The following is a 14,972-nucleotide window of genomic DNA, read 5'->3' as shown; positions in this document are numbered from 1 at the left end:
TCACATAGAGTTAGGTCAGTTCAAACTTATTTGGGTTTAAGTGACATGTCAGTGGGTACGAGTGCATTTAAAGAAATGTAATCTAAAATATTTAGTAGTTTTCACTTTAAAATATAAAAATCGAAAGTGTTCTCGCCTACCCACTGAAGGGAGCTTGGCGTCATCCTGCACAGTGTTTATTTTTCGGAATTTAACGGAAACCATATTCTGGAAAGTGATGTCTGGTTAAACAAGCGACCAGGAAAAGGAAGATCGGGGAAAAAGACAAAAAAAACTTTTAGTTTTATTATCTATTCCTTTTTTACAGTTTAGGAATTTGCCATTGCTTGTCACAATCCACGTTGATGGAACTTTGATTAGCTGCTGTCATGAGGTCGGGAGTTCCAACTGGATTTAATCATTGAGTTGCTTCCCGCAGGCAAAAGCTGCTCCATGACGCAGACTGAATTTATTAATTTTTAACTGAGAACAGGAAAAGAGTTAACTTCAGTGTTAGGAAACCGTGCAACAGAGCAACGTATGTTATTGCGTTAGAAACCATTCCTGACTTTTGCAAGTTAACACGAGGGAAATGCTGAAGTGTTGGCTTTTTTTTTTGGAGAATTTTTCTACAGTTTTATCGCTAACTCAAATACGTAAAACGCGGTAATTTTTTTTCCCCTCTTTTGGATGTGATTTCAGAAGAAAGTTCCATCACTGCCATTGAAAAATTGATTCGCCCTTCTGTCTTCACTTGTGGTTTGTTGAGCAATTTGGTTTGTATCCTTGTTTAGGCGAGATTTTTAAGCATTGTCGGATCTTGAACTAAAGACTTTTCTGCGGTTTCTGGGATATACCAGTTGTTAGTGGAGCGAGTGTGATGTGACTGCTTTGATGGAACCGTTATATTTCTTGAAGGATAATTGAACGGAGGTGCTCAATAATTGGGCAACAACAAATGCTGACGCCCAGCTCCGGGCAAATCTGAGCGGTATCACAGACACATGGGCAAGTTGCTCTAACAGCCCTGGGGACAGAGCCCTGACGTGATCGGCGTTATTTGTCGTGGCTCGTATTTCTTGAGCAAGTCCCGTGCCAGTCAAATGGAGTGACGGTGCTGTGCCCTGAGATAGCCGACTCTGTAGACATGTGTGTTCGCCAAACACTGGTGCGTTGCCGTCGGTGGAAATGCCCTCGCCCTTTACTGTTGGTCGCGGCGATCGCCGTGTGCTTGGTCTACCCATCCCTCACAGTCTTCCGCCTCCGAGCAGGGAGCTTCAGCGCCCTGATGCTGAACCAGGGCTCCTGGAATAAGTCAACACAAGTCACATCAAATGGGGAAGAAGCCGAAAGGGATACAAACTGCCTCTCTGGATCCACCGGACTGGATGCATTTCGAAAGCTAATCGAGGTGGGAAGGAGTGCACTGTAAATTGCTCTTCGCGTATATAAATGTGCGATATTCGAAACAGACGATTTGGTATTAGATGTATTTGTAAGCGGTCGATTTTGTGTTTCCTTTATTCGGACTTGAGACTTTAAAGAGGCAGAAACAAATAAAGCGCTGCTGTTAAATAATGGAACTGGACGTTTCTTTTGGCGTGTTTTTAAAGGTAGTAGAAGGTTCCCATTGTAAAAACTTTCAGACTTTGGGAGATCGATACGTCCGGTTTAAGTTTTCTGACTTGTCGCTTTAAGCTCAAATGGATGCCAATAATAAGGCGATGAAAGATGAATAACTTGAAATTTATGGGGTTAGGAGTTGACAACAGTGGTTGATTGGCGGATAGAATTTAACTTATTTTTAGTACTGGACACGATGAAACGCTTCCAACCAGCGGATGTTACTGGACCTGGTTCAAGAGTTCAAGCGGGGCGGGCAGGGTCACGGCTTTAAAATGTGCATCTGTTAGTAATCTGATTTTAAACTTGAAAAATGATACATGATTAGTTCTTCCTAAAGTCTGCTTCCGATGATCCCATTGCAACAACATTGCGTAGCTTTTATATATGAAACGGCCACGAACCTCCAAGAAATTAACAGCAACGTGTTAGATGCTTATTAATAATAGATACTGGAGACTCGCCTGATACTGTAAATTAAACAGTGGATGCAACTTGTTAAATCTGAAATGTGCAGGTATTCTGATTCTGTATTTTTCTTAGTACCTTTTAAACTGTGAAACTTCTTACTCCGTGAGTGTTTTTTTGTTCCAAATGCAACCCTAAAGTTGTTAAAATCCAAGCTCTCCAGCCATTAATCATTACTTCCTTTAAAATGAGGTGTCCTTTAATTTAGATTCTTAAATCAAAAATGTTTTATAGTTGATAGAGGGTACGAAAAAGGACAATATTTACGTTTGAGTAAATAACGGTTTCTGGATCGCGGTCCCATTAAATATCTACTAATAAGAATTTATCTATCTTACTTTCGTGCCAACCCGATTTTTTTGTGCTCACCATTGCAGGATTTGCAATTTCACAATACTTAACTTGGGAGTTTCCAAGTAGGATTGCCAATTATTGTTAAACTGTGGACAATTATCTGTTATTGGTCAATAACCACTAGAAACGGAATTGGAACTACCTAAGATCATTTTTCATGGACCACTTAAAGCCCATAAATTTAAAAAAAGTATTTTCCTTGCACTCTGGGCTAGGTTTGAATATAGGATGTTTATATTTTATAGGATGTAAAAGGACAGTATTTAATCTGTTGTATAGCACCTTTTTTGGAGGGGCAGGCAACAGTCCTAAATTTGATTTCAAATCTATATACATTTATGCAACATGTGTGGCCAATAACTCCATGTAATAAATAGTTATATATTTGGAATACAGGACTTGTTCAAAGTACATACGATAGCAATCTCATCAGTATTATTGGTGATGTCTTAAGGGTGTCAATGTTATCTCACTATTTAAACAGACAACAGACAAAAACTTGCGTACGCACTAATTACCTACATTTGTAAGCAAAGAGAGCATTCCAGAGCATATTATTGAATTCTGTTGATCTTTTGAGGGATATAAGAAGTAGTCATTATGGATTTTGTAGGAGTATCATGCAACCATGCAGCTCAGAAGGAGGCTATTAGACCCATTGTGCCTGTTTGTGAGAGCTATCCAATTCTCCACTCTCCTGCTTTCCCATTAGACCCGCAGATTTTCCTCTTTCAAGCATGCATCCTATTCCCCTTTGAAAGTTACTGTTATATCTATACTTCCACTGCCCTCTTTTTCTTTATTTGTTCCTGGGATACGAGCCTCATAGGCAAGGCCAGCATTTGTTGTCCATTCCTAACTGCCCATGGTGATGAATCGCCTTCTTGAACCATTGCAGTCTATCTGGTGTTAGCATGCCCACAGTGCTGTTTTGAAGGGAGTCCCAGGTTTTTGACCCAGTGACAGTGAAAACAATATATTTCCAACTCAGGATGGTGTGTGGCTTGGAGGAGAACTTGCAGGTGCTGGTGTTCCCATGCATCTGCAGCCCTAGTCCTTCTAGGTGGTAGAGGTTGCAGGTTTGCAAGGTGCTGCTGAAGGATCCTTGGCAAGTTGCTGCAGTGTATCGTGTAGATGGTATACACTGCTGCAAGTGTGCTCTGGTAGTGGAGGGAATGAATGTTGAATGTGATGGATGGAGTGTCAATCAAGCAGGCTGCTTTGTCCTGGATGGTGTTGAGCTTCTTGAGTGTTGTTGGAGCTACATTCATCCAGGCAATGTATTCCAGATTATCATAACTTTTGTGTAAATAAAAATTCTTCTCTCTCCCAATTGGTTCTTTTGTCAATTATCTTAAATCTGAGTCATCTTAACTTGTCCTACCAGCTTCAAAAAACTGTATATGTGAGCCCCTAGTCTCCCTGTTCCTGCACTGCGTTTAAAATTTACAATTGAGTAGGCCATGCCTCATCAATCTACTGGAATTCCTGGAAAATGATAACTAAATTACGTAGTTTTAGCAATTCAGTGGAATATTTGCCTTAGATTTTCAAAAAATATTTGATAAAATTTATAAATGGCTTTTTTTTTAAAGCATATTAAACTTTATGGCTTGGATAACAAGTTAGCTAAGTATGTTGAAAGCTGGAATTTACAAAATAAATGGAAAACCTCCATTAGGAAGGAGAGAGCAACAGCTACAAAGGATCTCCAAACCATATAGATTTTTAGATGGTACTTGTCAGACCCTAGGGGATATGGGAAGGGAACTTGAGGGTTCACAAAGTCATGTGTCTTCTGTTTGATCAGATTTCTGGATTTGCTGATGTACTAATATGTTATTTGTGTTGTAAAATTCTGCAATGATAGTATTGTTTTGCTTTGAGTGGCTAACACTATCTTTTGTACGTAAGGACAGAGTGTCACTGGACTGAGTCAATATTGGTATGGCCCCTATGAGTAAATGCAAGGAGACCCCACAGAGAAATGTTTGAAAACTATTTACATCAATGATAAATGATATAGAAGAGTATACTTTTAGTAATACTACAACTGTTGCTGATTGCTTCCAACTGTGTAGCCAGATGACAAGTAAAGGAAATGCATTGCATTTTAACATGGATAAGTGTAATTCCGGAAACACAGAAGTGGAAGATAAAGGGATGTTCATTAGCAAAGGTAGTCAAAGAAAATAAATCTGATACGATTATTAAGCATTCAAAACTAATCTTGCACAGGGATGCACGTTAATGGCATTGGATTATCAGCTAAAAGAATTTTTATTGTATGGTGCAGTTTTGACTACCTAATCTGTTGTTTGTGTTGCTGTGCACACTAACAACCTGCCTTCTAAAGGATGTCAAACCACTGAAAAGAGATAAAGAGCAGCAACAGGGTTGATCCCAGGACCTATGCCTCTAAGTTGTTCTGAAGTGAATCACAGAATTGAGCATGTTTCCATTAGAGAAAAGTAGATTTTTGTGAAATATTCAATACTTTTAAATTGCTAAGCGGTATAGTTTCTGGAACTTTGAATTGAGTAACAAATGAAATGGCACAATTACAAAAGTAAAACTCTTTATTTGACTAGAGATCAGTAGATGTTTTGGACTAGGTGCACAGAAAATTTAGGATATAAGGATAAATATAAATTGAAAAGATCATATTTTGTGGTCACAGTGGTCATGAGCTACATAAACTATTACAAGTTTAAATTATGCAAAGCAACTGGTCAGAGTTCAGTGATGTAGGTTATCAGGTACAATAAAGATTACCTTTGAATCAGATGGCAGCTTTGCAGATCCTTCTCTCAGAAGTTTTAAAACATTGATAAAAATCCATAAAGATCAATATGTCCTGTGAAAAGAACAGGCTTTAACCTGAGCCTTGGTTCAGTAGTAGCATCTCACATCTGAGTCAGAAGGTTTTGGTTTCAATTCCCACTCCAGAGACTTGAGCACACAATCTACACTGACACTTCCGTGCAGTACTGAGGTAATACTGCACTGTCAGAGGTTCTGTCTTTTGGATGAGACGTTAAACTGAGACTCCATCTATCCTCTTAGATGGATGTAAAAGATTCCAACTGCACGATTTGAAGAAGAGCAAGAGATCATTGGTCAACACATATCCCTCAACCAACACCTAAAATAGAAGGGCCTGGCTTTTCACTATTCACCTCGCGTATAGTTGGCCATGGATTTCTAGTCATCCAACATCTGTTTGACTTCAATGTCCTCTACAAGGCATATGTGAGCAGGGCAAGCAGCAGGAAGGCTGTTCAACCAATCATAGAGCCATAGAGCTATACAGCACAGAAACAGGCCCATCGGCTCTGTGCCAGCCATCAAGCACCTAACTATTCTAATCCCATTTTCCAGCACTTGGCCCGTAGACTTGTAGGCTATGGCATTTCAAGTGCTCATCTAAATACTTCTTAAATGTTGTGAGGGGTCCTGCCTCTACCACCTCTTCGAGCAGTGCATTCCAGATTCCAACCACCCTCTGAGTGAAAACATTTTTCCTCAAATCCCCTCTAAACCTCCTGCCCCTTACCTTAAATCTATGCCCCCGGTTATTGACCCCTCCGCTAAGGGAAAAAGTTTCTTCCTATCTAACCTAGCCATGCCCCTCATAATTTAGTATACCTCAATCATGTTCCCCCTCAGCCTTCTCTGCTCTAAGGAAAACAACCCTAGCTTTTTCGGTCTCTCTTCATAGCTGAAATGCTCCAGCCCGGGCAACATCCTGGTGAATCTCCTCTGCACCCTCTCCAGGGCAATCACGTCCTTCCTATAGTGTGGTGCCCAGAACTGTACACATTACTCCAGCTGTGGCCTAACTAGCGTTTTATACAGTTCCATCGTAACTTCCCTACTCTTATATTCTGTGCCTCGGCTAATAAAGGCAAGTATCCCATATGCCTTCCTAACCACTTTCTCTACCTGTGCTGCTGCCTTCAGTGATCTATGGACAAGTACACCAAGGTCCCTCTGACCCTCTGTACTTTCTAGGGTCCTACCATCCATTATATATTCCGTTGCTTTGTTAGTCTTCCCAAAATGCATTACCTCACACTTCTCGGGATTAAATTCCATTTGCCACTGCTCTGCCCATCTTACCAGACCATCCATATCGTCCTGTAATCTAAGGCTTTCCTCCTCACTATTTACGACACCACCAATTTCCGTGTCATCTGAGAACTTACTGATCATACCTCCTATGTTCACGTCGAAATCATTAATGTACACTACAAACAGCAAGGGTCCCGGCACCGATCCCTGTGGTACACCCCTGGTCACAGGCTTCCACTCGCAAAAACAACCCTCGACCATCACCCTTTGCCTCCTGCCACTAAGCCAATTTGGATCCAATTTGCCAAATTGCCCTGGATCCCATGGGCTCTTATCTTCTTAACCAATCTCCCATGCGGAACTTTATCAAAAGTCTTACTGAAGTCCATGTAGACTACATCAACTGCTTTACCCTCATCTGCACATCTAGTCACCTCCTCGAAAAATTCAATCAAGTTAAATAGATACGATCTCCCCCTGACAAAGCCATGCTGACTATCCCTGATTAATCCCTGCTTCTCCAAGTGGAGATTCATCTTGTCCCTCAGAATTTTTTCCAATAGTTTCCCAACCACTGATGTTAGACTCACTGGCCTGTAATTACCTGGTTTATCCCTGCTACCCTTCTTGAATAATGGTACCACATTCGCTGTCCTCCAATCCTCTGGTACCTCTCCTGTGGCCATATAGGATTTGAAAATTCGTGTCAGAGCCCCTGCTATCTTCTCCCTTGCCTCACATAACAGCCTGGGATGCATCTCATCTTGGTCTGAGAATTTATCCACTTTTAAGCCTGCTAAAACAGCTAATACTTCCTCCCTTTCAATGTTGATATGTTCAAGTATATCACAATTGCCCTCCCTGATCTCTACACCTACATTGCTCTTGTCCATAGTGAACACAGATGAAAAGTAATCATTTAAAACTTCACCTATGTCCTCCGGCTCCACATACACATTGCCACTTTGGTCCCTAATGGGCCCTACTGTTTCCCTGGTTATCCTCTTGCCCTTCATATATTTATAAAACGCCTTAGTATTTTCTTTTATCTTGCCCACCAGTGTTTTTTCATGTCCCCTCTTCGCTCTCCTAATTACTTTTTTAAGTACCCCCCCCCCCCCCCACACTTTCTATACTCCTCTCGTACCTCTGCTGTTTTCAGCCACTTTGAATCTGCCATAAGCCTCCATTTTTTGCCTGATCCAATCCTCTATATCCCTTGACATCCAGGGTTCCTGGACTTGTTGGTCCTACCCTTCACCTTAACGGGTACATGTTGGCTCTGAACTCTCACTATTTCCTCTTTGAATGACTCCCACTGGTCTGATGTAGACTTTCCTACAAGTAGCTGCTCCCAGTCCACTTCGGCCAGATCCTGTTTTATCATATTGGAATCGGCCTTCCCCCAATTTAGTACCTTTATTTCTGGTCCATCTTTGTTCTTTTCCATAACTACCTTAAATCGTACAGAGTTATAGTCACTATCCCTGAAATGCTCCCCCACTGACACTTCTAACACTTATCCAGCTTTATTCCCTAATATTAGGTCCAGTACTGCCCCTTCTCTTGAAGGACTTTCTACGTACTGGCTCAAAAAACTCTTCTGTATGCATTTTAAGAATTCCGCCCCCTTTAAGCCTTTTGCACTAAGACTATCCCAGTTGATATTGGGGAAGTTGAAATCCCCTACTATTATTACCCTATTAGTTTTACACCTCTCTGAGATTTGCCTACATATCTGCTCCTCTATCTCTCCCTGACTGTTTGGAGGCCTGTAGTACACTCTCAGCCAAGTGATTGCCCCCTTTTTGTTTTTAAGTTCTACCCATATGGCCTCATTTGAGAAACCTTCTAAAATATCATCCCTCCTTACTGCAGTAATTGACTCATTGATCAACAGTGCAATGCCACCTCCTCTTTTACCCTCTCCCCTGTCTCGCCTGTAGATTCTATACCCTGGAATATTGAGCTGCCAGTCCTGCCCCACCCTCAACTATGTTTCTGTGATAGCAATAATATCATAATCCCATGTGCTAATCACCGCCCTCAATTCATCTGCCATACTTGTAAAACTCCTTGCATTAAAATAGATGCAATCCAGCCTTGCATTTTTCACTTGTGCCTTAACAGGTCTATATTTTGCTCTGCCTTCCAGACTGACTCAGTTTCTCTTTTATATTTGAGTGTGCATCACCTCCTACTGTACCTCCACTCTGTATCCCATCCCCCTGCCAAATTATTTTAAACTCCTCCCCTCCCACCACCCCCCCCTGCCCCCAACAGCACTAGCAAACCTCCCTGCAAGGATGTTGGTCCCGTTCCGGTTCAGGTGCAACCCGTCCAACTTGTACAGGTCCCACCTTAGCCAGTAACAAACCCAGTGATCCAGAAAACTAAAACCCTCCCTCCTGCACCATCTCCTCAGCCACGCATTCATCTGCTCTATCCTCCTATTCCTATACTCACTAGCACATGACACAGGGAGTAATCCAGAGATTACAACCTTTGAGGTCCTGCTTTTTAATCTGCTACCTAGCTCTCTAACCTCTTGTTGCAGGACCTCATCCCTCTTTCTACCCTATGTCGTTGGTACCAATGTGTACCACGACCTCTAACTGGTCACCCTCCCTCTTCATAATGTCCTGCAGTTGCTCCGTGACATCCTTGACCCTAGCACCAGGGAGGCAACATACCATCCTGGAGTCACGTTTTCAGCCACAGAAATGCTATCTGTACCCCTTACGATAGAATCCCCTATCACTATAGCTCTTCCACTCCTTTTCTTCCCCTTCTCTGCAGCTGAGACACCCATGGTGCCACAGACTTGGCTGTTGCTGCATTCCCCTGAGAAGCTATCTCCCCCAACAGTATCCAAAGGGGAAAATCTGTTAGATAGGGAGGTGGACCCAGGGGACTCCTGCACTACCTGCCTAGTTCTTCTACTCTGCCTGGTGGTCACCCATTCCCTTTCTGCCTGAGAAGTCTTTACCTGCATTGTGACCACTTCCCTGTACGTGCTATCCACGATGATCTCAGCCTCTCAAATTGAGGAATCCTCACAGATGGCAAAACAGGAAGCAAAAAACAGGAAATATAAATTGCATTTAAATCCTTGTACAGGCTGCAAAATAAAGATTGGCTCATACACATGGGATTAAGGGAAAGACATAAGAGAGCAGACATCCAGATCTGTGGTGGGGGAGAGGTGGTGTGCGGCCTGAAGATGGCCACAGCTGAGGCCCGCACTGGACTTCGACGCCAACAGGGCCTGACGCGATCCTCCTGGCAGTGGTTTGGCACCATGGCAGCACCCCTGCCGCCAGGCGATGGGACCACAATCACCATATGCAAATTTATAAAATTAATAGATTTACATATACTTGCGTCTAATCTTGATAGCCTGCCGTAATCTTCGGCTAGGTAGCTGGTACTCCTGTGTCTTTGGATCCCCATCTGAGGAAACAAAGTGCCACATTGGTGGGAAGTGGGGAGGAGGTACGTTTATCAGTGCGGGGAGGGGAACGGGGTTAAATAAACGTTTTGGGTGCAGAGGATGGTGGGAAGGGTTGTACTTTAAACTTTATACAGTTTGGGGGGAAGGGCAAATAGTTAATATAATTGTTATTGGTGGGGTGGGAGAGGGGCAAAAGAAATGTACTTAATTTTATTCAATATGTCTTTAAATATTTTAATAAGCCAGTGGGGCTGACTACCCTTTAAAAATGGCGTCAGCACCTGCGCATAGGCAGCTGATGTCATTGCCGGGGATGGACAGCCTGCCCCCTCCACATGATTGGGGGTGACGGGCTACCTCGGCTATTTAAATGAGCCGCCGTGCTTGAGATTGCGATGGCTGCTTGTGTGGCGAGCTCATAAAATCCAGCCCTATATCTTCGAAAAAATATGTATCATTAATTTTCCTCTGAGGGAATGAGACTCCACACTTATAAAATCAGTTTTTCAGAGGCCAGTGAGGTCATTCAGCTGTAATTATGATTTACTATGACATTAGAAACTTAGTTACTCCTGATTGACCAAGGCTTAAGTTTTTCATCTGTCTTTCGTGCAATAATAATGGGTAATTAGCCTAAGTTTGTGCCAAAACAGTGATTTCTATGCACTTTCCATTGGCGAAGATTACAACAGCATAGCTGTGGGGAGCAGTGCATCAGTAACAGTAACTTCCTTATTTCCACGTTTAACTGTGCATTTGTGCATGCCAGAAGTTGCTGTTTTACCCAGAAATAATGGTGAGTGCTGACAGCCTCACTGGTATTAGTACAGCAAAATCCAGTCGATTATTTTATTTATTTCATTGCTGTTTGTGAGAGATTTCTGTGTGCAAATTGGCTACCATGTCTCCTACATTACATCAGTGACCATATTTCGTTGGTTGTAAAGTGCTTTGGGACATCCTGAAATTGTGAAAGTTTCTGTATAAATGAAGTTCTTTTAATGTTTTGAATGGTACTTCATCATTCTATTCTTTCTCATATTTTTACTTTCCTTAAGTACCAGCTGCTGGAAAAAGCAACAAACTGCTGTGCACTTGCATTTAGTCACCAGCAAATGTCAATGGTAACCACGGCAGCTGGCTTCATGTAAATGCCACTGATCTCTCTGTGGCATCATATCATAAGTGTAGCACACTGGCACTGTGTAACCAACACTATATAATATCACTGTAACGCTTGATGGCTTACCTGTCACTTACCTGACAACTTACGGTGCATATCTTGCGTATCAGTACACAATCGAAATCACAAATACCGAGAACTGCTACAGAAACCACATAAAAAGTAAACATATCAAATATACAGACTATCTATATTGTAGCAGGAAGGGGAGTAGGTAGTGGTCAGCTGAAGTGTAGCAGATCTGATAAGAGTAAGGGGATGGGGGAGCATAAATGATTGGGGGAGGGAATGGAATTGGAGCTGCTGCGGGCCACATTTACCCATACCTCTACCCTAAATGTATCCCACCGCACAATGCCATACCACCCATTACCTCCCATATGAAAAGAAAAAACAAAATAATAGGACAGAGAGAGAAGCAAAAAAAGTTAGGTTGGGGGCTGGTGGGGCTCAGGAGAGAAGAGAAAAGGAGAAAAGCAAAGAGGAGAGACAGAAAATCCACAATATGATTGCATCAGAGGGAGAGAGTCACCACTGTGTGCAGTGGCTTGAGAGATCAACTAGTAATATATGAAATTGAAATAAGTATTTGCATATAGATGCTGCATAGGGCATTGTTGAATAGAATGTTTGTTCCATAGCTGGAAACATCTCTCATCCATTCCTGAGGTAGCTTTCACTTGTGGAATAAACATTGTACTCAACAACTTGCCCATGTGCTGTCGTGTAAATCCTGACCAGTAAAACGAAGTACGCCAATTTTAAACATATTTGAAATCCATTTTGATGTCTGCATCTAGACTTACGAGATTACAAGATTCATTACATCATTTTCGTTCACAATTTGAACTAATTTAGTATAATTTAATCTCCTTATGACCAAAACATTAATAAGGCTCAAAAGGCAGCACCGAATTGGAATATTGCTGTTGTGCTTTTTCTTTATCCTTCAGAACAGTAATACTGTACCTCATTTTCAAAATGGAATTCAATTTGATGTAGGATTTTTGTTTTAAAATTAAATCATTTTTTTAAAAAAAGAAGTGGTAGAGATGTAACTAGTTTCTAAAATAAATTGAAGCACATTTATAAATGTTGTGAGTTCTGAATTTTAACTCTTGCAGGATAGGAGACTTGTAGTCTGTTGTGAATTTATTGTTTTTCCCATACTTCTGTACAACATAAAAATGGAATAATGCATTTTTTAGTTTCAGTTTATAATTTGGAATTTGTGTTCTTACTAGCAATTTGTAGTATCTATTTGAATAAAACTTATAGGAGAATTTGTCAAGAATAAAAGATTGTTGATTAAAATAATTAGAGAATCATTTAAGAATTATTTAAAAATTCATAGAATCAAATGTGTAGCATTTGTTGCTTCAAGAATGCTCCTATTCTTTCGTACCAACTTACCAAGTGGGATGTCAAGTGCCATGGTGGTGAGGTCAGTATTTAGCAATAGGCAGGGAATCCAGCATCAATAGAATAGTAAAAACTGAAGTTGCAGATGCCCTCAATGAGGCATGTAAATCTGTTCTATTCCTGTAATGTGGTGTTTCTGAACAGACCAACATTTCTATAATTAAAGTTTATTAGCAAACACGGTTAATTAAATCTGGTACTTTAATTATAATGTAAGAAAGAATTTATTATTTTTGCACTCTAACACATGATTTGCATTTAAATTATTGTAGTTTGCTTAATTTTGAATGTGTTTCATTTTATTCAGGTTCTGCTATTATTAAATCTGATGTGCCTGAAATAAATACTACCAGGCACCCAACTGAGAACTCATTAAAAGAATAACAATCTAATTGTAGTGAATATATTCTCAAGTTAATTTGAAAGAATATGAACGTGTGTTTGTTTGCGCATGCTTCTGTGAAAGAACATTGGAGGTATCGGAAATGATTGAACAATGTTATCATGTTTAAGATCAGTTTGTGGAAAGATAAATGAAGATTAGAGTAAAGTGAGTTACTTAATTATGTTCATTTTATTTACCGAGTGAGATGTCATTTAAATATGATTTTTAGTCTGTAGTTTGTCACTTTGAAGTTATTTTAAGAAGTACAGTAGTAACTCTCTGTCAGTTATTGGTTTTGACTGATCAATTGGACCAATGAGCTGCAGTCGTATGTTATAATGAGTATATGAAACCAAATACCATACATGGGATAACTTAAGAAAAACAAAAAGATCAGACATGCTGGAATAGTGGTTAGGTTATGTAAGAACTTAATGTTACATATAGTAGACTTTTTGTATGGCAGTCATATGATAGTTCCACCAGCCTTGCTGTGTGGCAGTCACATTAATTTCTGGGCACTGTTATGTTTGGCTGTGGTCCAGAATGTGATCATACGACTAACATGCACTAACAATTTAAAACTGTTTAAATGAAGGGTGACAAAAGCTATCTGACGGAATGCAGGACAGTGGGATTATATCTGTTTGTTCAAGAATATTTATGCCCGTATTCGTTAGAGATTTATCAATCCAGTGTGGACAAATGTTCAGGGGGTTAAAGGGCACATTGCAGCAGGCATCTGAAATAGTTCATCTCACTCACTGCACTAGAGACTTTTGTTCTTGAGCCAATCATGAACAAATCCTGTGACACAGACTGAAACTGCTGTCTATGGAAGCTTTTGAAAAGTATACCATATTTAGAAAAGCAGAATGCATTTCTGCCATGTCTGGGGTCATTTTCATTTCAGATGAAATCTAGTTCCATGAAATTAGGATGGCCAGCATATAAAAAATAAAGGGCTGAATTTTACTGGCCCCTCGATGCCTCAGCTCGTGGCACAAGGGCCGGTAAAATGCTGCAGAGAGAGGCTCCCTGCATATTACTGGCGGCGGAGGGACCTCGGTGTTGCCAGGTGGTGGGCCCTTCATCACCTTCATCAAATGGCCTCCGTTCGACCTTCGCGCGCCTTCGGAATTCCATATGGAGTTCCAGGCAAGAACCTGGTGGGGAGGGGGGGAGGAATTAAAGTTTCAGGGCGGGACGGGTAGCGGAGCAGGGAAAACACTTTTGATTGGATGTGGGGATGGTGGGAAGTGGGTGATGGGCAAAAGATTGAAGGTTAGGGGAGAAAGTTTGGATGTTTGAAAAAGTCAATTCGGTCAATGAAATGACTATTGGGGGTTGGGGAAGGGCCTGCATCATAAATTCTTTTGGACGCGGAGGCCGCCCTCTCTACGTCATCAGGGGCAGCTACTCTGCCCCCTCTATTTAAATAAGCCCCCACTGCGGCACACTCATAAAATTCAGCCCAAAATGTCAGTCACACCACAGTCATTCCTTCTGACCTTTTTTAAATATATATTGTGTTACATGCACTGCAGCCTCACAGCTCCAGCGACCCGGGTTCAATTCTGGGTACTGCCTGTGTGGAGTTTGCAAGTTCTCCCTGTGTCTGCGTGGGTTTCCTCTGGGTGCTCTGGTTTCCTCCCACCACCAAAGACTTGCAGGTTGATAGGTAAATTGGCCATTATAAATTGCCCGTAGTATAGGTAGGTGGTAGGGGAATATAGGGACATGTGGGGATGTGGTAGGAATATGGGATTAGTGTAGGATTATTGTAAATGGGTGGTTGATGGTCGGCACAGACTCGGTGGGCCGAAGGGCCTGTTTCGGTGCTGTATCTCTAAATAAAATAAATAAAATAAAACAACAACTTGTATTTATTAAGTGCCTTTCATATAATAAAACATCACATGGCCCTTCATAGAAGAGTTAGAAGACAAAATTTGACACCAATGCACATAAGTCGACATTAGGGCAGATGGGCAAAAGCTTGGCCAAAGAGGTGTGTTTTAAGGAGAGTC

The 14,972-nt window shown here is 41.2% G+C and overlaps 1 protein-coding gene across 1 annotated transcript in view; it reads left to right on the top strand.

The window, feature by feature from the left end:
- The first annotated feature begins 202 nt into the window (after positions 1–202).
- Positions 203–14,972, top strand: part of cped1 (cadherin-like and PC-esterase domain containing 1) — a 312,821-nt gene continuing 298,051 nt past the window's right edge. Inside the window, exon 1 of the mRNA XM_068050516.1 lies at positions 203–1,390. Within this exon, the coding sequence (XP_067906617.1) occupies positions 1,127–1,390 (264 nt within the window). The 5' untranslated portion in view covers positions 203–1,126. The remainder of the gene's footprint in view (positions 1,391–14,972) is intronic.

The sequence above is a fragment of the Heterodontus francisci genome, chromosome 18 (assembly GCF_036365525.1).
Source record: "Heterodontus francisci isolate sHetFra1 chromosome 18, sHetFra1.hap1, whole genome shotgun sequence".
Taxonomy (NCBI): Eukaryota; Metazoa; Chordata; class Chondrichthyes; order Heterodontiformes; family Heterodontidae; genus Heterodontus; species Heterodontus francisci.
Note: the sequence above shows the minus strand (reverse complement) of the source record. Positions and strands in the feature narration are given on the sequence as shown.